This window comes from Simochromis diagramma, unplaced genomic scaffold (assembly GCF_900408965.1).
Source record: "Simochromis diagramma unplaced genomic scaffold, fSimDia1.1 OVJJ01000736.1, whole genome shotgun sequence".
In the NCBI taxonomy this organism is placed as follows: Eukaryota; Metazoa; Chordata; class Actinopteri; order Cichliformes; family Cichlidae; genus Simochromis; species Simochromis diagramma.
In genome coordinates this window covers 1-20000 of record NW_024387516.1, presented here as the reverse complement: position 1 = coordinate 20000, position 20000 = coordinate 1, and the positions used below count along the sequence as shown (strand labels likewise).

General features: G+C 46.6%; 1 protein-coding gene and 1 pseudogene across 3 annotated transcripts; both read right to left on the bottom strand.

Moving 5' to 3' along the window:
• LOC120725838 overlaps nt 1-1854 on the bottom strand; it is a 5467-nt pseudogene extending 3613 nt beyond the window's left edge.
• A 7895-nt stretch (nt 1855-9749) lies between these two features.
• LOC120725839 (transcriptional coactivator YAP1-A-like) lies at nt 9750-19277 on the bottom strand. 3 transcript variants are annotated; one of them, XR_005694240.1, is made up of 3 exons: nt 19021-19277; nt 10851-10908; nt 9750-10237 (listed from the first exon to the last, which is right to left on the bottom strand). XR_005694240.1 is itself a non-coding variant. In XM_040018883.1 (3 exons), the coding sequence occupies exons 1-3, from the start codon at nt 19025-19027 to the stop codon at nt 10081-10083; spliced, it is 243 nt and encodes an 80-aa protein (XP_039874817.1). In that variant the 5' UTR covers nt 19028-19253; the 3' UTR covers nt 9750-10080. The 3 variants fall into 3 exon arrangements, 2 of the variants coding, with proteins under 2 accessions (XP_039874817.1, XP_039874816.1); XM_040018883.1 differs by having other exon boundaries at nt 19000-19253; XM_040018882.1 differs by lacking the exon at nt 19021-19277 and adding an exon at nt 12783-13546.
• Nucleotides 19278-20000: the final 723 nt, after the last annotated feature.

The window sequence follows — 20000 nt, the reverse complement described above, 5'->3', positions numbered from 1 at the left end:
TAAACTTTTTTCATGTGAACTTCAACAAAAAGTAGAAATCTGAGTCATCGTTCATGGTGTTTCAGGTCATCATTTAAAAACCTCCAAACAGGAAAAGGTGATGCAGATATAATGACGGGGGAAGCTGTACTTACTTCATCGCCCTCGCAGCCTGACACGTCTCCAGAGCAAAAACTTGTTTAGCAGGCTCAGACCGCCAAGGTCAGGATGGTTCAGCGTGACCACAAGAAACCAAACACGGGCGAGACGACAGCCTCAAACCCCCAAATACTCCGAACTCTGACGGCCTGAACCAGCAGCTGCACGGCGCTCTCAATAAAGTCCTTGTTATTAACTGAGAGGGTGGATAAAGTCCAATCACGGACACACACAAAGCCCAACAGAGTCCATCAGGACGAGCACACACAGGTGACTCATTACCTGAGCTTCAGTAATAACTTACTAAAACATCTGAGATGTGAAGAAACAAGAAAACTGAGCTCTGGAATATTTTCTTCTGTGTCTTTATATTAAAGGACGCTTCCAACATGGATTCTAATCGGAATCATAAGTGTCAGGTAAACCTGGAGGTCATGACGTCGATTAAAGGACAATGATCACTGATCGGAGCTCACGTCTACACCTGACGATACAAACTCATAAACATGTTATAAACATCACGTACAGGCCAGAGGAACAGGACCTGCGTGCAGTGACAGGAGACGTGTCTCATGGCGCGTTCACATATTTGACTTTCGGGCAGCTGGCTGCAGAAAAGAAGCATCTGAAGGAGAATATCGATATTTTCCGATCACTCTTTGAATTATGAACGATCAGCCCGAGCCGGGTAACATTCAGACGCTTGTTATGCAACATGAAAAACAGAAGTTCACAGCTGGGCGCAGCACGGGGCCGCTTTCCTAAAATCCTCCAAAAATGACACAGAGTCTGGTTGGCAGAATCGTCCCCGGTTCCTCGCGGGGAATTTGCACTTGTGACCTCCGTGTTTGCGAACTGCTCTGCGTGAGAAGCGAGTCTGACACACACCTCAAATTAAATTATTGCCCCACACACAGGCAGAGGTGTGTTTGCAGGTGCTTGTTTGTCACGGTGCGAGTGTGACCTCGGCAGATACGGACTCTTCTTTCTTCTCCTGCTGTGGAAACTTTGCTGCTGACGCACAGTTTAAATGTGACACACACACACACACACACTTCACCTTCGTGCTGCAGCGGCAGCTTCACTGGGTTCTCCAGCAGCGACTTGAGCACTCCGTGCGTGGCCATGGGCAGGAAGCCCGGGCTGAGCGGGCTGAGCGGGGTGAGCGGGCCGGGGTGTCGGGAAATCTTCTCCATCACGCCTCCTTGCATCGGGACTTCAGTCTGGGGAAACGAGCCGAGCAGAGCCGCAGGTGTGACACGGTAAGGTGAGCGCTGTCCTCGCGTTGTGGCCTCACGTCCACGCGGAAAGGAATCCTTTCAGAATAAAAGTTGCTGCTCTCAGCACACACGACCTGCTGCGTGCGCGTGCGGCGGTGCCTGACCGGGCTGCGGACAGAGCACCGAGTCCATGTGTGAGAACGGAGGACTGCTGACGTCAGAGCTGGAGCCATAACCCCGCCCCGCTCTCTCTCTCTCTCACACACACACACCTTTGCTGAGCGTACTGCGCATGCTTCCTGCGCAGCGACAGCTTCATGGTGAGAGTGTTTTCCCTGTTGGAAGTGAAGTGAAAAATCTCTGTGATTTTCTGAAACCTGTGGAAAGTTTTTGCTCTGAAGGTGAAAAAAGAGGGCGTGGTCGGAGCTGAGGTTCACCTGAGGACTTAGGCTGAAAGCAGCTCACTGTCCTACAGTGAGTTCACCCTCAGTGAACTACAAGGCGCCCTGTAGGTTTAAGAGAGGTGAAACCTGTAGTGCTGCTGATGTAATAGTTTTCCTCTTATTTTGCGGTCGCCGACAGCACGACGACATCCAGCCGACCGCCTGAGTTATGCCTCAGCGGGAAATCTACGTTTAAACTTCCGACCTAACCACAAACCGCTCCTAACGCTTCCACGTCACATGAAATTCACATCGTAACTACGGGTCAGGTGGACGCAGCCCGCAACGACGCCGAATGGCGAGGATGAGATGAGAGAGAGCTTTTATTTGTCAGTTGCAGTTGCCCACACCCGAGATGACAGACCTTGCCGACCGTACATACAATACACAAACATCACATTGGGGAGACAGGTCAGGCTAGGTAGCGAGGAAAAAAACCATCAAAAAGTGTAACACAAAGGATAATCCAGGAATGCACAGTGTTGCGGGAATTGCCGTCTTGTGTGTGACTGGGTGCAGTAAGGAGTGTATGTGATGTGTGTGTGAGCATGCGCGTGAAGGAAACGCGGGGAGCGAAAGAGAGAAACGTGGAGAGAGTGTGTCATGGGTAGAGAGGGCGACCGGGAGCAGCGTTCTAACGGGATACAGGCTGTGTGTTTTCGAAGTGTGCAGTACTGTTATTAAAGCCTCATCTCTTCAGTACTCTCCGGTGCCTCGGCTGATTTCTGTCCGCCTCACTACTCCACAAAAGTGAAGGGAGTTAACCCCGAAGGAGGACAAACTTCGGCCCTGGAGGAAGCATCTCCCCTCGTGTCTCCCGACCACGGTCAGGGGACTGACGGCGAGGAATGGTTAACAACAGATATCATCACACGTAACAGAATACAACACAGACAAGCAACATGGGAGAATATTCCAGTGTGTAGTGTGTGTGCGATCAGTGTTGATTCTTGGATGTTTATTGGTTCAGTTCTTGTTTTGTTCAGTGTTTCCTGCTTCACTTTACTTCCTGGTCCGTGTCATCCCTGAGTCGCGCTCATGTGGGCAGCACTTCTGTCTGTTTCTTTCCATTAACGCTCATTCTGAGCGAGCTGCGTCTGGTTGATCTCTTAATGTTTCTGATCTGCAGACTAAACATCCAGAAACTTCCAGGAACAACCAAACCCTGAAGGTGTTTTTGTCTCTCGTGGAGTTTAAACTTCTCTCTGCTCTCAGCAGTTAAACCTTCGTGATCTGCAGACGTGCTGACATTTTATCCCTGAAACCTTCATTCAGGCCTTTTTATTCTTGTGAAATCTGCTTCCTTTAAAATTCACACACACACAGCCTGCAGAGGTATGCTGGGTCACGTGAGTGGGCCGGCTTGACCTACTTTTGTCCAATGAGAGCCCGCCGTGTCCCGCTCTTCTCCCCCTCCTCCCCGCCCCTCTGTGGCTCAGTCACGTGGAACCTGGCGTGCTTCAGATAGAGAAAAACAAACGCAGCCCAAGGAGGAGACAAGATGAGGGAGGGAGGAAGGAAATGAGGAAGCAGAGAGAGTTTAAGACATTAAAAATGTCAGATGAAACGTTTCAGTGAGGGAAACGTCTCCGGACTCAAACCTGCAAACACGTAATGAGCTTCAGTGATATATGTGACGGTGAGGTGTTTGGAGAAGCAGGGTCGCTCAGGGCTCCGCACTGATTGGTTCAGGTTTGAAGAACACGATTGCTCCGCTCAGACCTGCAGACCCCTCACACAGGTCCCTGCTCCAACCAGGCTGCAGCTTCAGAGCCCAGACCTAAACCCTGAACACCCTTCTGTCACTTTATTCACGCAGCTTTAACACAGCTTCATGTCTGTCTGTGGATGGTTAGGTGTGGGTGGAACGAAGGAAGGAAGTGAGAAAGGAAGAATGGAGGGAGGGAAGGAAGGAAAAGAGGAGAGCAGATTCTTCTTCAGAGGAGATGAAAAAAGAGATGAGACGAGCACATAGGACAGTCGTGGCACATGTAGGGACATCTCGAAAGAGTAGGACTGTTCTTGTCGTCAAAGGAGCTTGCAAAGAAAAGCGTCTGGACTTCTTTAAGTTGCTTGAAGACACAGTTTCACACCTTGGCCCAGGCGATTAGAGGATCATCAGGGGGTCCTTTTGTCCCTCTGTGGGGGGAAACTCCCACTAGGTTATATCTGGGACTCTCCACCATTTGACCTTAGAACTGAAGAAGCTTTTCGGATGAGAGGTGAAACGTCTTCAAGCAACTTAAAGAAGTCCAGACGCTTTTCTTTGCAAGCTCCTTTGACTACGATGACCTGGATGACTGAGAACCTTCACAGACAAAGGACTGTTCTTCCTCCCCACTGTTGCCAGCTGGTGCCCATAGGGAGTCAGTGTTGTGGTTTCTCTCTGACCACCATGAACAGCATCAGAAAGTGATTTCTTGTGTCCTGGACTTTGGAGCCTCGTGAGGCCTGATCTGATGTGAAGCTCGTCTAACATGCAGCCATATGTGACGGTGGACAGAACAAACAACAAACCCCTCTCAGCCTCGCTCTCATTAAAGCTCCTAGCAACAGCGTTTGTTAAAGGATGGGGATGTTGTGATGACCTTTTTGAGAGGAAAGTAGGGCAGCGGCGAGACACGCCTGCTTCAGAGCGGGGACTGGGCCAAACACGGTTCTGACTCATCCCATTAACACGCACGCTGCACCTGTGAGCGCCTCGCTAACACACCTGCTGAGGACACCTTCAGGCTGCATATTAAGGCTGTATCCCAATTCAGGGTCTGCAGCCTTAAAGTACGCAGCCTTAACGGTCCTCAAGGGCCGTGTACTCAAAGACCGCTAAGGCCGGAAGTGCGAGGCTTGTGAAATGGGACGGTCTAGCCTCCGTTGCGCTGCCCAGGTTGCCTAGCAACCATGATACTAACAGCTGGAAACGTGTCATACAGCTGTGTTTGACAGAAATGAAGGAGAAAATATTTTGTTCATTTGTTTGTTTGTTTCTACATGAGCTTTGATCATTCTCTGTTAGATTAAGCTCAGCTATTGAACGGCGTATATTTTAAAGTAAAGGCTTTAAAACCAAGTTAGTACAAACGTCACTAATGTCACATAACTTTGCCGACATGTGGCCAACAGTAATGTTTTAATGTTCTTCGTTATTAAACATTTGCACATAAATAAGTGACATAATATTCAGTACTTAAAGTGTACTCTTCAGGCGCCCCTCATCTGCCGTTTTTTTCCGACAAAATTATCCACACCCACCGCTGCGCTATGCATTCTGGGATATGTTGGGCCACGAAGTCTACACCGCCATGTCCTTAAAATTCAGGGAAATGAAGGACGCATTTGAGGGCTGCATTTCGAGCAGCCTTCGAATTGGGACAGCCTTCGTCGCGTCGCTGTGATGTAATCGGCCTTAAAATGCGGCCTTTAAGGCTGCAGACCCTGAGTTGGGATACAGCCAATGACTACGTCCACACTGGCCCGGATAGATTTGAGAACGGCGTTTTCGTCTGAAAACGCTCCGCGTCCACACTAGTTGTGCGTCCACATTGAAACGTCTGAAAACGCTTACGTTCCAGTCCTCCGCATGCGTTATTTACTTTCCGGCAAAATGTCGAGGAAAAGCAGCGAGTTTTTAAAACGGACTAACAATGAAGTGGAGTTGTTGCTGCGAGTAACACAAAAGTACAAAGTTGCAAACGCGAGTGAGAATTAAATAATTTGAAGAAAAGCTCTCTGGAGCACGTACACACTGATATTAATCTTTAATACGGCTGTCAAACAAAACAACTGCTTTGTAATACCCTCCACTATCTTAGTTTAATTGGTCACATGACTGCATCACATGACTGCATCACATGACGAACATGCGTCATCGTTTTAGAAAGTCTCCGTTTTCACTGTCCACACTGCGACAGGAAAGCACTGTCTTCAGATGTATTCGTTTTCTGAACGTTTTCAAAACGCTGCGTTTTCCTTGGGGAAACGCAGCCTCAGTGAGGACGGGAGGCCAAACGGAGAGAAAACGATGCGTTTTCAAACAGCCTAAAGCTGCACTGATCAACACTAACACCTTCATAACAAAGTGTTAGAGCCCACACGGACTGATTTATGAAAATTCGACAAAGCTAACCCTGTGCGCTCTCTGGTGTCCAGCAGGGGGCGACTCCTCTGAGTCTTGGATCAATCGATCAATCAATCGATGTATATATCTCATGTATATCTCATGCATATATCTTTCTACGTAGCACTTTTAATTCTTATTCTTACTTTTATTTTTTCATGTCTATTTAAGCGCAATTTATGACAGTATGTTTGCACTGAAGCACTGCAGCAATTTCCTAATGTTGTAAACCTGCTCAACATTTGGCAATAAAACCCTTTCTGATTCTGATTCTGATTCTGAGTCTGATTGTACAGAAGTGAGAGCAGCTGTGATTCTAGAGACCGCATTACAGCGTGTGTGCGTAGGCTGAAAACCCTGCGTGGAGGCAAACAGACACAACCGTATCTATAAATTGGTATTTAATGCTAAATAACAGCCTTCAGCTCTGTTACTACAGTCATTAAAAATGTTCAGGTGAAGCTGGCCGCTACAGCTGCCTGTGTCACCATCCACCTGTCAGTCAATCAGGACACGCCCCCAATAATGCAAACTTCACGTCTTTATACAGTAAACATGTTTATTACTGCTGTAGTGTGAGCGTTTGGGGATTGACTCCTGCTGGACGTCAGAGGAACTGCAGGTTTGATGGTGGGTCAGGTACTGATTTTGTCTCCAGGATTTCCAGGAACTGCTAATTGTGATCGCCTTGTTTTGTTCCCACATCAGCTACGCTGCAGTGTACGTGTGCATGCGCAGGTCTCCTCTTTGCTTTTGTCCCAACAGTTTACAACCAAATTTGACGTTACACAACCTGCAAAGCCTCAACCTGGATGCTGAGAGGTCACAGATTGCATCAACCTCTCAGTCAGGCATGGATTAGAAAGCCGGGCCCAAACAGATCAGTTAGATTGGCCTGCTTAATAACATCAGTGATGATGAGTCTTACAAGGTACCAGCAGGTCAGCGCTCCATTCAGGCCAGCTTTGGTTATGTAAAGCAGAATTTCAGCCGTGCAGCAGGATTATATGAGCGTGCTGTTGTTTACAGAGAACTATTAAAACTGAGCCACAAACAAGGCCTGCAGTGGAGGCGAGCTCCGGGCCTCAGAGGGAGGATGCACAGACTGAACAAATGGCTGATCCATTTCAGGAGTGCAGTGTAAGAAAGCTGAGACAAAGACAGAAGAGGAAGAGAAATATGTGATGGAGCAGAGACGGAGAACTTTGATGGAAGGAAGCAGGAAGTAGATGAGACCGTAAACCTGCCCGAGTCCAGAAACGAGTCTGAACCCGAGCAGCAGGGCTGTCGAGCATCAGGCCGTGTTTAGCTACTGTTATGTGCATGTTTCACATTATTACTGTTTGCAGCAGCAGCACATATTCAGAGCTGCACTGAGCTGGAATCGAAGCTTGAGCCCGAGGCAGGAAGATTATTGGCTCGGGCCTCGCATGCACTATAAATACTGCCATTCAGCTCACACGGCGGCACATTCGTGCACTCCACGGGTGATGAACACACACATCCGTATGCAACACACGACTCGCCCAATCACATCTTCACTCTAATTAAACTCATTATCCTGCAGAAGAATCAAAGCATAGAGTCCAGCGTGAAATAGAAAGACAGCGCGCGAGTATCGATCCACAGCGATGACATAATGCTCCGCAGTCCAATAATAAAGCAGCATGTGGGACGGCACAGCGGTGAAATCATTCCGGCGTTTCATTCATGCTTTGTGATTGTCTCACATCCCACCACACGAACATGACGAGTCTTCACGTTCACAGGAAGTTACAGTAAATCTGTTTTTATGTGTTTCTCCCTTTTTATTACCAACTCCTGATGAAAAATTTAAAGATTTTTCTTGGTTACTTTTCTTCCGTTTTTGTTGTTGTCCCGTCTCTTGGCTGCCTGAATTCTCGTCTTCTTGACTCGCGGCTTTGGTGGAAATTTAATTCAACTTTAAACAAAATGTCAACAAACACCTGCGTGTGTTTTAATTCACTATAACCTGAAGTCATGAAGAGAAAGACGTACAATTCAATAACATCTCAACTACGTTTATTATTTATTTTCACAGTGACCCAGAGGTTTTCATCATAACAGCGTCATATTGAAATAATCTTCTTTTATATTAGGAACAGCTGTCTGCAGATTAAGGTGTAGTTTAACTACATGTACATGAAAACACCATCAGCTGTGAGCCCTCCGCTCTCCTCACAGACGAATCTGAGGAAATGATTTGATTGGCTAAAAGATGTCATGTGGGATGAGTTAGAACGCACGTCACTGGTGTGTGACCATTGTAGAAACAACACAAAACACGTGTACGAGCGAACTTGAGCAAAACAAAAATCTAGAAAAAACAATCTAGTTATAGCTCCGAGTCCATATAGAGCTGCGTCCAGACCCAGATCTGGACCAAGGTCCACCTATTGGGGACCCTGACCTGACTGACTTTAGACCTGGAGAGGGGAAGTCCAGGCCTCGAGGGCCGGTGTCCTGCAGCTAGGCTGTCGTTATCGCATGACCAAAAGAAAGACGACTGCAGTGATGCCAAACGTGACTCTGGTGTTCAGCAGCCACCATCCTTTTAGTCATGCAGAAGAGTTCATTTAAATCACTTTAATATTCCAAACTGATAATGTAGCCTAGCTAAGCCAGCTGGTCAACGTCGTCGCTATCAGAGTGAAACTAAGTACTTCATATAAACTTTTTGTTGCTGTCAGACAGCAGTGAGCGAATAAAAACTGCTGGTTTGACGTATGGAGTCACCGCTGTTGTTTAACTCGTGCAGAGCCGCCTTTTGTCCGTCTGTTCTCCATCTGATCGATTGTTTTGATCCTCTGATGTTCCCTTTCAGGCTGCCGTGCGAGCGGCTGCAGCCAGAAAAAACACTTCCTGTTAGTTTGAACAAGTTTGTGGCAGCAAACTTCACAGTGACCCTGAAGGACAATTCAGAAGCAGGAATGTCGACCTTCTCAGATTAGCTGAGCTCTCAGCATCCACTGACAAAACCTTCCTGTTGCTGGGAATAAAAGCATATCGAGCGCTCGGCGAGGCTCTCCGCGACGAGAGAAAAGGCCGGAAACTGAGCAGGGACAAAAAAAGGAGGCAGAGGAGCGCTGCAGCAATTTAAAACATAATGAAGGAGAGTCGAGACGGGCTGAAGTGGTCAAGAAAGAACTGCGCTCACACTGAATAGAGACAAATTACATTCCCAGAATCCTCAGACCTTCATAATTCTCCGTTTTTAATGCATGAAGATGTTTTCTGGAGAGAATGACGCGACCTTTACAGAAACTAAAGTGCTTTCAGTTTTTCCATCATGGTGAGTGAGGCGCTGCCGAGGCTCAGAGAACGTTTTACACGGCAGTAAAACAAACAGACACCTGCAGACACGACTCAGGGCGTGAAAGTTGAACCTAAATGTCTTTGTGTTCATGTCAGAGACCACAAAGCTTTCTAATGCAGGTCCGTGGGACAAATGCTTCTGAGTCACCAGTGCAAAAAACCTGCAACATTAGTGAAATGCAGAGCTTTTATCTCGTTAGCCTGTTTGCTAATACATGTTTTAAAGGACACATAGATGTTTTATAGTTTATAGTTTATACGACAGGAACAGGAAATATGTAACAGGAAGTGAGCAGAGGAGGCGGTTGACTTTCAGGAAGTCGTGTTGCTTAAGTCATGAGTCGGCGCTGACTGTAGCTTGGCTAACATCACGTGCCAACGATGCACCGAAATGTAAACTGAAGCTCCGCCCAGAACATAAAGCTGGCGCTTTTTGCACATTAAAGCTAATGGCTAGTCGTTACTCCTGCTGCACGAGTAACACGCGTGAAACAAATATCTTATTTGTTATGTGTCTTTATTTATGAGTTCTTTTTAAGAAAATATGCCAGTGCAGCTTAAAACATCGACGAACGCCCTCTGATGGAGAAACTGTGCGTCGTCAGTGCTAACATGAAGGGTGTCTCTTCACTTTCTTGCTGTTTAAATGTTGACACTAGCTCAACGACGAGCCCGCCGGGCTCTTGTTAGTAACCCTGAAATGATGTTTGCTCGCAGACATACATTTACACGTTGAATTGCTTTATAACAGCTATAAATGTATATAAATATAAGTGTCACATTACTGCAGTAATGATGGAGGAATTGGGGATGGATGGCGAATCGGCTCCTACATCTTCATCTCTGCGGTCGGGTTCTGTCTCTGCTTCACCGCCTCTCCATCACACCCTTCCCCCACCTCTGAAGTCTCCTGAGGTGGAGGCGTCAGCTCCGGGGCGCCGCCGCTCGACCCGGGAGGGCTCCATGAGGTCGTCTGGGTCACGTGACTGTCGAAACAGAGAAAAAGCAGCTTGTTCAGCGTTATCGATCGCCTGAAACTGACTCCTCCTACAGGAGCTGTTTTGTGAAGTGAAAACTACGAAGTGTCTTCTGGCAGCAAAATGAGATTTAAAGTTTGACTAATGTGAACTTCCTGTTTCACAGCGAGCTCTGCAGGTACGCCGTAACTCCTCTGAAACCTTACAGTGACTCAAATTCAAAACATCTACAGTGAAGTGATTGTAGGTAAATACAGTCACATTGTTATTTCCATTTACTTCCAGGATCCGTATTATTAACTGAAACCGATCAGCGTCAGTATCATCTTTGTGCTCTGATGTTCAGATCATTACAGACTGTACTCTGTAATTATCCCATAAATCCAGAGTTGGACGGCTGAATTTTCAGGGACTGTGGGGAATCTTTATCCAGCGCCTCGTTCTGTTAATCCCATCTGAAAGAGGCTTACAGCAGATCCATCGTTATCATCCAGCGTTATAGTCCTGGATATAGTTTTGGACATAATGTGATATTTGAATATTTGAACTTGTAATTACAAGCCCAACAACACAATCCCTGTATGAGGTTATTCAGCCCATGAAGGTGTGAAAACACTCTTACTTGATGTAGTATTTCACTCCATCTGCAGTGTAAGCTTCCTCCCAGCCATAGGGAAGACCTGCAGGGGAAAATGAAATCTTATTTAGAGCTCGTCATGTTTAATGTTTGTTCTTTCTGGACGTGGGTGAGATCGTGTGTAGTTCCACTTTATCCCGACGTAACGAGGCCAGCAGCTCACAAACACACAAATATCAAGTTTCTATTCAGCTTGAGAAGCTCCGCTGCTCCATAAACCCATCACCCCGAGACTCCACACTGATCTCTGCTCTCACCATATGGACAAGGAGACAATAAGTCGCTTCACCTTGTTTCAGAGACCAAAACAGGTTTCAAATGCTGTCCAGAGGACATCAGAGCAGAAACTGACACCAAACGTCTCGTTCAGAGTGGAGGGTCTGTGGTGATTCACGTATTACTGATGTGTTTGGCTGGCTTACTGACATTCCCCTGTCCTCCTTCTGTCCATATCCGGCTATCCGTCCTCAACACGTGTCTCACTTTTTCACTATTTGCTACATTTGCAATATTCTGTTCAGCCAGCTGGAGGATAAAGTGACTGTAATCGTACCTTTGCAGATATATTATTACTCCATCTATCTTCTCATCCTCACTAATGTGCACAAGCGCTGGTTATTGATTCAGCAGTGACCTCTCAATAAATAAATAAATGATGACAATGTAGAAATGCCAAAAGCTGCAGTTCCTCTAATGTCCACTGGAGGCTCCAAACATGAGTCAGTCCTCAGAGACAGATGTAACACTCATGATGTCCCGGAGTCTGTTCTGAGATGAACATTTCCACAATTGTCGTCACCTTGGTTCCTAAAACCTGGACGTGACCACGAAGATGTTTCTCACTGTTTAATTACTTACCAATTAGAACTTTTCACAGCTTCACTGCAGCTGATTGGTGTTTAAGTTCATCTCTTCCATTCAAGCTGTGACTGGAGCAGCATGCTAGCAATCAGTGAAATCACATGGAAGTTGTTGCCAATCAGTTGGGGAATACTGGGGAATATCAGTGGTTGCCAGGAGCTCCCTGATCAATCTGTAGACCTGTGAGACTTGAGCAACAATTTTCCCACCAACTGCCATCAAACTCCAGCAACCACTCGCAATCAGCCAGGAAATACAGATTTTTCTCCCACGACTGGAGGTCACCAGACGGTTGCAGACCGGTCTCTAGACCTGTGTGACTGAGGCTTCACTCACTCGATCTTACAGGATTGTCACACATCCAAAACGGCAGATATGTTAACATCACGTAATCCTCAAGAGGACCAGAAATCTTTTTGCAACCATAGCTAGCGTCATCTGGTGGCCTTCAGATGGAAGACAGTTTTCCTCCTTTCAGAACAATGTTCCTGTACACACTGCAGCTAGCAGGCAGTGCTTGCCCCTGTCCACATCACCATGTGCAAACAGGCTACAGTTCTCTAAAAAGGCCCAAACTCTAACCTTAACCACCATCAATTAGTCCCGTGTGTGCGACGTCTGTGCAAACGAGTGTGGTGTCTCGTCTGTATGACGCCGTCAGGTATGAACGAGCACTCTTACGACTACACAGGAACGCGCTGAAAGACGACATTTGCAGGATAATCCTCCCAACCCCAGAGGACGAGCTTGAAAATGCTGATGGGGAAACACTTGTTTTACAGCCTGCGGTCACCACAAACGTCGGGCTGCAGCATCCCATAATAAACAGAATGTCCGTGTTATTGTTTCATATAAAACAAACGCACATTTTCCCTCGTTGGCCTCACAGACACGAATTAGAGGACACAGGTGTCGTTACTGGATGTAATAAAACGTTCCCACAGAGCTGTGTCAGCCTGTTTCTGCCTCTGTGCTTCCTCTGCAGGCCATCACATAATCACAATAACCTGCATGCGTGTGCACGGAGACGGCTCAGCGCCGGAACAGACACCTGACCTGCGGTTTCACCCTGGCGGCCTGAGCGCTGCAGGGAGGCCCGTGAGACGGGAGGCAGGAAGGGCAACATCGACGAGGGACTGAGCAGCTCCTGGAAACAAACGCTCTGCAGTCGCAGTTCCATGTTTTTATGCTCGACCTCCACACGACCTCAGTAAAAACACGCAGACAGGAAGTGAGAGCGCATGACTGCTGCAGGAGGAGATAATCATGTTTTTATCATGCAGCCGAGTGTGTGTGTGTGCAGCTGACTCAGAGCGTGCGCATCCATGTGGGTTGCGGTGGGAACTCGGTACAATCATGAAGTTCGTCAAAGCTAAAGCCCTACGTTTAAGAATAAAAACTAAAAAGATTTTTAAAAACTGGGAGCGCGCTCCTGACTCATCCACTGAAAACACAGAATTCCCGTCTAAAGCATTTTGGGATGGACGCAGGATCCGCTCCCACATCTTTGTGACTGCAGTTGGGTTCTGTCTCTGCTCTGCTGCTGCTCCATCACGCCCTTCCTCTGCCAATTTGAAGCATCGAGGGTTCCTGGAGCTGGCTCGAGAACCCGGTTTGGAAAGTCTGACGGGATCAAAGTCCCGCTGAACTCTGAGACAAAGTCAACGTGGAAAGTCTGACCACAAGAAGGAGGAGACAGACGTGTGTGGAAGCTGTTTTAGCCTTATGTTTCTTGAACTTTGGGTGACTTGAAGATTGAGGATAAAATGGTTAAAAGACATCAAACAGTTAAAACTTTGGTGTCTGTTAAGGCCCGAAAAGAGAATATAACCACAGGAAGAACCTGCAGGAACCCTGGAAGTGAAAATGATCATTCATTACACACTCCGTGGGAAACAGTTCCCTTCACTGAGCCATGCTGCTGGTGAGGTTATTCATTTTTTAACGTCCACAGCAAAGTTCAGCAGGGTCATTCAGACTATGCTGGGTCCATTGTGGCGGTGGAATTGCCATCGCCACGGTTAAACCATCCAGTCTTTAATGATGACGAGGTTTAAAGCTACAGCGCATTGCCTTCTGAGTGCACGATGGATCTCTAACGCTACACTTCTGAAGCTTTGGACAGATCCATTTCAAACACGCCACAACTTCTGCAGCTGACCAATCACACGAGCCGAAGATGAAGTAAGGAATGACCAGCTTCCCTGCAGATCTCTCCTGCTCCAGTTCAGGAGTAACGTCTATAAAAAGCTTCCCGTGTACCTTCGTGGCGTATTAGGTTCAGAGAACCCCCGATCTGGGATTTATTGAATATCCCGTGTCCTCCTGATCCCACCTGTGTGAGCGCCTGTGAGGATGACGTCACACAGACAGGAAGCTGAGGCGGTGCAGGCCGAGACTTGGTCAGACACACGAGTAACTTCACACAGATGCATTTTGGAGGCGACTGAATGAACACAAGAGTAAGCCATAGGAGGCGTTGTTGTCATGGTAACAGGGTCTGAGTCGTCACAAACGAGGAATGAATGAAGCCGACGAGCCTGCTGATTGTTTCTCAGGCAGGGAGCGTGTGTGTGTGTGTGCCAGGTTACACAGCTTTGTGAGGACGCCGCTACAACTTATAGGGACCAAATGCAGGCATGTTTGAGACTCACAAGTGTGGTTTTAGTGGCAGGGTTGCAGTTGGGTTATGGTTAGGGTTAGGGCGAGGGTTAGCGTAAGCGGCTAGGAAAGCATTATGTCCCCACAATGCATGAAAACAAGGTGTGTGTGTGTGAGATCTGATCCTGAAGGTCTGCGGTTTGTCTCCGGTGGTCAGATCCTCTGGAGCGATAAAACTTAACGAGAGCCAGCGGTCTGATTTTAAAAGCCGAGCAAGTTTCCAGGCAACCAGCGGTGTGATAAAGATGAGCTACAGGTGAGCGTGATGAAGCTCCGGATCAGACTGACCTACTTTCTCTGCTGATTATCTCTAACAGGACGTCTGTGTCCCGAGCCGTGGCTGTTAATTATGTAACAGCGCCCACGCGCTGATGGAGGGAAATTAGGTGACTGTGTCACAAACCTGCTGAATGCAAACCAAACAGCTTTCTCCAGCAAATACACAGAGCCCAAGAAGGACTCCATCACATATATAAATCTCAGTCAAAGCAGCAAGAAATAAGTTCCAGTTAACGGTTGTAGCTGCCACCGCCTCTGAGACCAGCACAAAGTAAAAATAAAGTTTTGGGGTTTTTCTGTTTTTTTCAGCAGCTCCACATTTAAAAGATATGATATTTTCTGTGAATTGACACAGAATTCCTGCTGCCTGAGGTAAATACAGGCCATTTACCATATTAGTATTGTCAGATTATATGATATATATATATATATATATATATATATATATATATATATATATATATATATATATATATTGTATATCAGCGTCGGGGGGGTGCCCGTGATCAGGTACCCTGCTGGGGTAATAAGCTGGCCAAAGGAGGAGATAGAAGCCACTGACATAAAGACAAGAAAGCTCCTTACCATGCATGGAGGGTTTCACCCCAAGTCCAGCACCCTGAGGCTGTACGCTAAGCGGAAGGAAGGGGGCCGGGGACTGGTGAGTGTCAGCACCACAGTCCAGGATGAGACAACGAACATCCAAGAATACATTGGGAAGATGGCCCCAACTGACCGAGTGCTCAGTGAATACCTCAGGCAGCAGAAACCCAAGAAAGAGGAGGGAGACGAGGAACCATCACGGAAGGACAGGCCCCTGCACGGTATGTACCACCGGCAGATAGAGGAGGTGGCTGATATCCAGAAATCCTACCAGTGGCTGGACAAAGCTGGACTGAAAGACAGCACAGAGGCACTAATCATGGCAGCACAAGAACAAGCTCTGAGTACAAGATCCATAGAGGCTGGGGTCTATCACACCAGGCAAGACCCCAGGTGCAGGCTGTGTAAAGATGCCCCAGAGACAATCCAGGACATAACAGCAGGGTGCAAGATGCTAGCAGGCAAGGCATACATGGAACGCCATAACCAAGTGGCCGGCATAGTGTACAGGAACATCTGTGCCGAGTATAACCTGGAAGTCCCGAGGTCAAAATGGGAGATGCCCCCAAGGGTGGTGGAGAATGACCGAGCTAAGATCCTGTGGGACTTCCAGATACAGACGGACAAAATGGTGGTGGCTAACCAACCGGACATAGTGGTGGTAGACAAACAGAAGAAGACGGCCGTAGTGATCGATGTAGCGGTTCCGAATGACAGCAATATCAGGAAGAAGGAACACGAGAAGCTGGAGAAATACCAAGGGCTCAGAGAAGAGCTCGAGAGGATGTGGAGGGTGAAGGTAACGGTGGTCCCCGTGGTAATCGGAGCACTAGGTGCGGTGACTCCCAAGCTAGGCGAGTGGCTCCAGCAGATCCCGGGAATAACATCGGAGATCTCTGTCCAGAAGAGCGCAGTCCTGGGAACAGCTAAGATACTGCGCAGGACCCTCAAGCTCCCAGGCCTCTGGTAGAGGACCCGAGCTTGAAGGATAAACCGCCGCAGGGGCGTGCTGGGTGTTTTTTTTTTTTTTATAATATACACAATATATACAGTGGGGCAAAAAAGTATTTAGTCAGCCACCGATTGTGCAAGTTCCCCCACTTAAAATGATGACAGAGGTCAGTAATTTGCACCAGAGGTACACTTCAACTGTGAGAGACAGAATGTGAAAAAAAAATCCATGAATTCACATGGTAGGATTTGTAAAGAATTTATTCGTAAATTAGGGTGGAAAATAAGTATTTGGTCACCTCAAACAAGGAAAATCTCTGGCTCTCACAGACCTGTAACGTCTTCTGTAAGAAGCTTTTCTGTCCCCCACTCGTTACCTGTATGAATGGCACCTGTTTGAACTCATCATCTGTATAAAAGACACCTGTCCACAGCCTCAAACAGTCAGACTCCAAACTCCGCCATGGCCAAGACCAAAGAGCTTTCGAAGGACACCAGGAAAAGTATTGTAGACCTGCACCAGACTGGGAAGAGTGAATCTACAATAGGCAAGCAGCTTGGTGTGAAAAAATCAACTGTGGGAGCAATCATCAGAAAATGGAAGACATACAAGACCACTGATAATCTCCCTCGATCTGGGGCTCCACGCAAGATCTCATCCCGTGGGGTCAAAATGATCATGAGAACGGTGAGCAAAGATCCCAGAACCACACGGGGGGACCTGGTGAATGACCTGCAGAGAGCTGGGACCAAAGTAACAAAGGTCACCATCAGTAACACACTACAACGGCAGGGAATCAAATCCCGCAGTGCCAGACGTGTTCCGCTGCTGAAGCCAGTGCATGTCCAGGCCCGTCTGAAGTTTGCCAGAGAGCACATGGATGATACAGCAGAGGATTGGGAGAATGTCATGTGGTCAGATGAAAAAAAAAAAAAAACCAAAAAAAAAAAAAAAAAAAAAAAAAAAAAAAAAAAAAAAAGAAAAAAAACTTTTTGGTATAAACTCAACTCGTCGTGTTTGGAGGAAGAATACTGAGTTGCATCCCAAGAACACCATACCTACTGTGAAGCATGGGGGTGGAAACATCATGCTATGGGGCTGTTTTTCTGCCAAGGGGACAGGACGACTGATCCGTGTTAAGGACAGAATGAATGGGGCCATGTATCGTGAGATTTTGAGCCAAAACCTCCTTCCATCAGTGAGAACTTTGAAGATGAAACGAGGCTGGGTCTTCCAACATGACAATGATCCAAAACACACCGCCCGGGCAACAAAGGAGTGGCTCCGTAAGAAGCATTTGAAAGTCCTGGAGTGGCCTAGCCAGTCTCCAGACCTCAACCCCATAGAAAATCTGTGGCGGGAGTTGAAAGTCCGTGTTGCTCGGCGACAGCCCCAAAACATCACTGCTCTCGAGAAGATCTGCATGGAGGAATGGGCCAAAATACCAGCTACTGTGTGTGCAAACCTGGTAAAGACCTATAGTAAACGTTTGACCTCTGTTATTGCCAACAAAGGTTATGTTACAAAGTATTGAGTTGTATTTTTGTTATTGACCAAATACTTATTTTCCACCCTGATTTACGAATAAATTCTTTACAAATCCTACCATGTGGATTCATGGATTTTTTTTTCACATTCTGTCTCTCACAGTTGAAGTGTACCTCTGGTGCAAATTACTGACCTCTGTCATCATTTTAGGTGGGGGAACTTGCACAATCGGTGGCTGACTAAATACTTTTTTGCCCCACTGTATCACTGACTTTCAGCTTGTTGTGTTTGTGGATATATGACTGACTTTAATTATTAAACATTCGCACATAAATAAGTGACGTCATATTCAGTACTTTTGACAGTTCACTCTTCGGCCGCTCCATCTTATTAGGGAAATTCCACATACATAAATGTAAATTTCAAAACTCAACCCCATCATTTAATTTGTTTTTTGATTGAAATTGAATATTACTTAAACTCTCTTAAATTAACTTCCAATAAAAAAGGTTTATCATTGATTGAAATTCATTCAGAAATGTTTAACGAATGAGCTGTCACAACTTTCAAGTACAAAGTTGTTATGAAGTCTGTCACATTCCCCCCCCCCTTTTTTTTCTTTTCTTATCCTTTATTTATTTATCCTTCTTATTTCATTGTACTGTATATTGTTACTCTTATTTGCCTTACATGTCTACTGTACAAACTGAACTGGAATGACTAACTGTTCGCTTTATAAGTTCAATAAAGTTTGGAAAAAAAACCCTCTTCGGCCGCTCCCTTCTGCCGTATTTTGCGACAAAATTCTCCACACCCACCGCCGCGCTATGAATTGTGGGATATATGGGACCACGAAGCGTGCACCGGACCACGCTTGATATTTGGGGAAATCGACGGCGCATTTGGAGTATGCATTTGAAGTACACTTCGAATTGGGACAGCTGTCGTCGCGTGGCGGTGACGTAACCGCACTTGAAATGTGTACTTCAAGCGTGCAGACCCTGAATTGGGACACAGCCTCTGTGTATTTGCTGGAAACGGTATTCACACCTTGCTTTTCTCTGAACTACCAGAATTTAATCTTCCTACTGAGCTGTGTCCTGGCTCTGTGTATTTGCTGGGGTTAAGAACTATACAACTAAACAAAGGCTTGTGTATTTTCTGGAAATACCTCAGCGCTTTCCCTGAACTGTTAGTTTGTTTGTTACAGAGCTGTGTGAATCTCCCAGCTCGGTGTGTTTGCTGGAAACGCTTTAAAAACCCACACACTCCACCCCTTCAGTTTCTCACCTCCGTGTATTTCCTGAATACCTGTCATTCTCCTGGGCACCACAGCGTACCTGAGGCTTCTCCTTCCTTCTCTGCGAGTATCACCTGGAAACACCTTTGGGAACTACATCCTTGTTCCCCTGACAAACACTTCCTGGTGGTGCATTCAAGGACGCTTGGAGAGTTACCTGACAGAGTGTGTTCTGTGTTCGTTTCCTCCAAATAGACTCACTGAATCAAAGCCCTCGTGTCATTTGAGTCTCTTAGTCTTTGATTTTTTATGTATTTGTGATCATTTTGAGTCTCCTCTGGTCTTTCTGTCCCTCTGTGGTTTACTGCGTCAGCGTGGTGGCTGGCCTAGTGAAGATGATGTGATGCTATTGAAATGCATCCAAGATGAAGAAGAATTCAAATGTTGTTGGAATATTTGAGATAATGGAAGCACAAAATATTCAACAACAGTTCGGTCGTTTTCAGAGATTTTAATGTGGGATTTTTTAAACATCTTTTACCCTTAATCTAAAACTTCTGTCAGTCTTTACGTCTCAGACAATTTCACATGAAAAATTATTCCTTTTTAAAAATCTCAGTCGCAGCCCAGCTGTTCAGAGAAAAGTCACGACCGTACGGTTGAGAGCGGCTGATCCTTTTCCCAGAGAACGCCGCGGGATCTGCAGCTTGTTCCGAAAACACAAACAGCAAAACCTCCAAACACCATCGAAGCCCCTGAAGGCCTCTTTAATCCCAGAGTTCCCGTTTTAACGCGACCTTCGTCCTTCCTGACATGGCGTTCGCGTGCGGGGCGGCGTGCAGGTTTCTCCTCCTGTACTGTTCGATGATGCTTCGCTGGCTAATCTACTGCACAAACACGAGTGTTCAGCCACTCAGACACTAAACACTGAGCTATGAGACAGAAACTACAGTAAGTTATCTAAGCTGTGTGAGCTCGCTCGTGGCGGAGCGGCAGCTACTGCACATGGCAACCTTATGATACTGTAATGTGTAAGTTTACATTGTTTATA

Excerpts from the sequence above, each read along its gene's own strand:
- LOC120725839 (XM_040018882.1), bottom strand. The coding sequence starts at position 12,906 with ATGGAACTGCGACTGCAGAGCGTTTGTTTCCAGGAGCTGCTCAGTCCC. Across the intron at positions 10,909-12,782 it reads CCGCCAGGGTGAAACCGCAG|GTCTTCCCTATGGCTGGGAG; the intron begins GTCAGGTGTCTG and ends TTTCCCCTGCAG. Across the intron at positions 10,238-10,850 it reads GGAGTGAAATACTACATCAA|TCACGTGACCCAGACGACCT; the intron begins GTAAGAGTGTTT and ends CTGTTTCGACAG.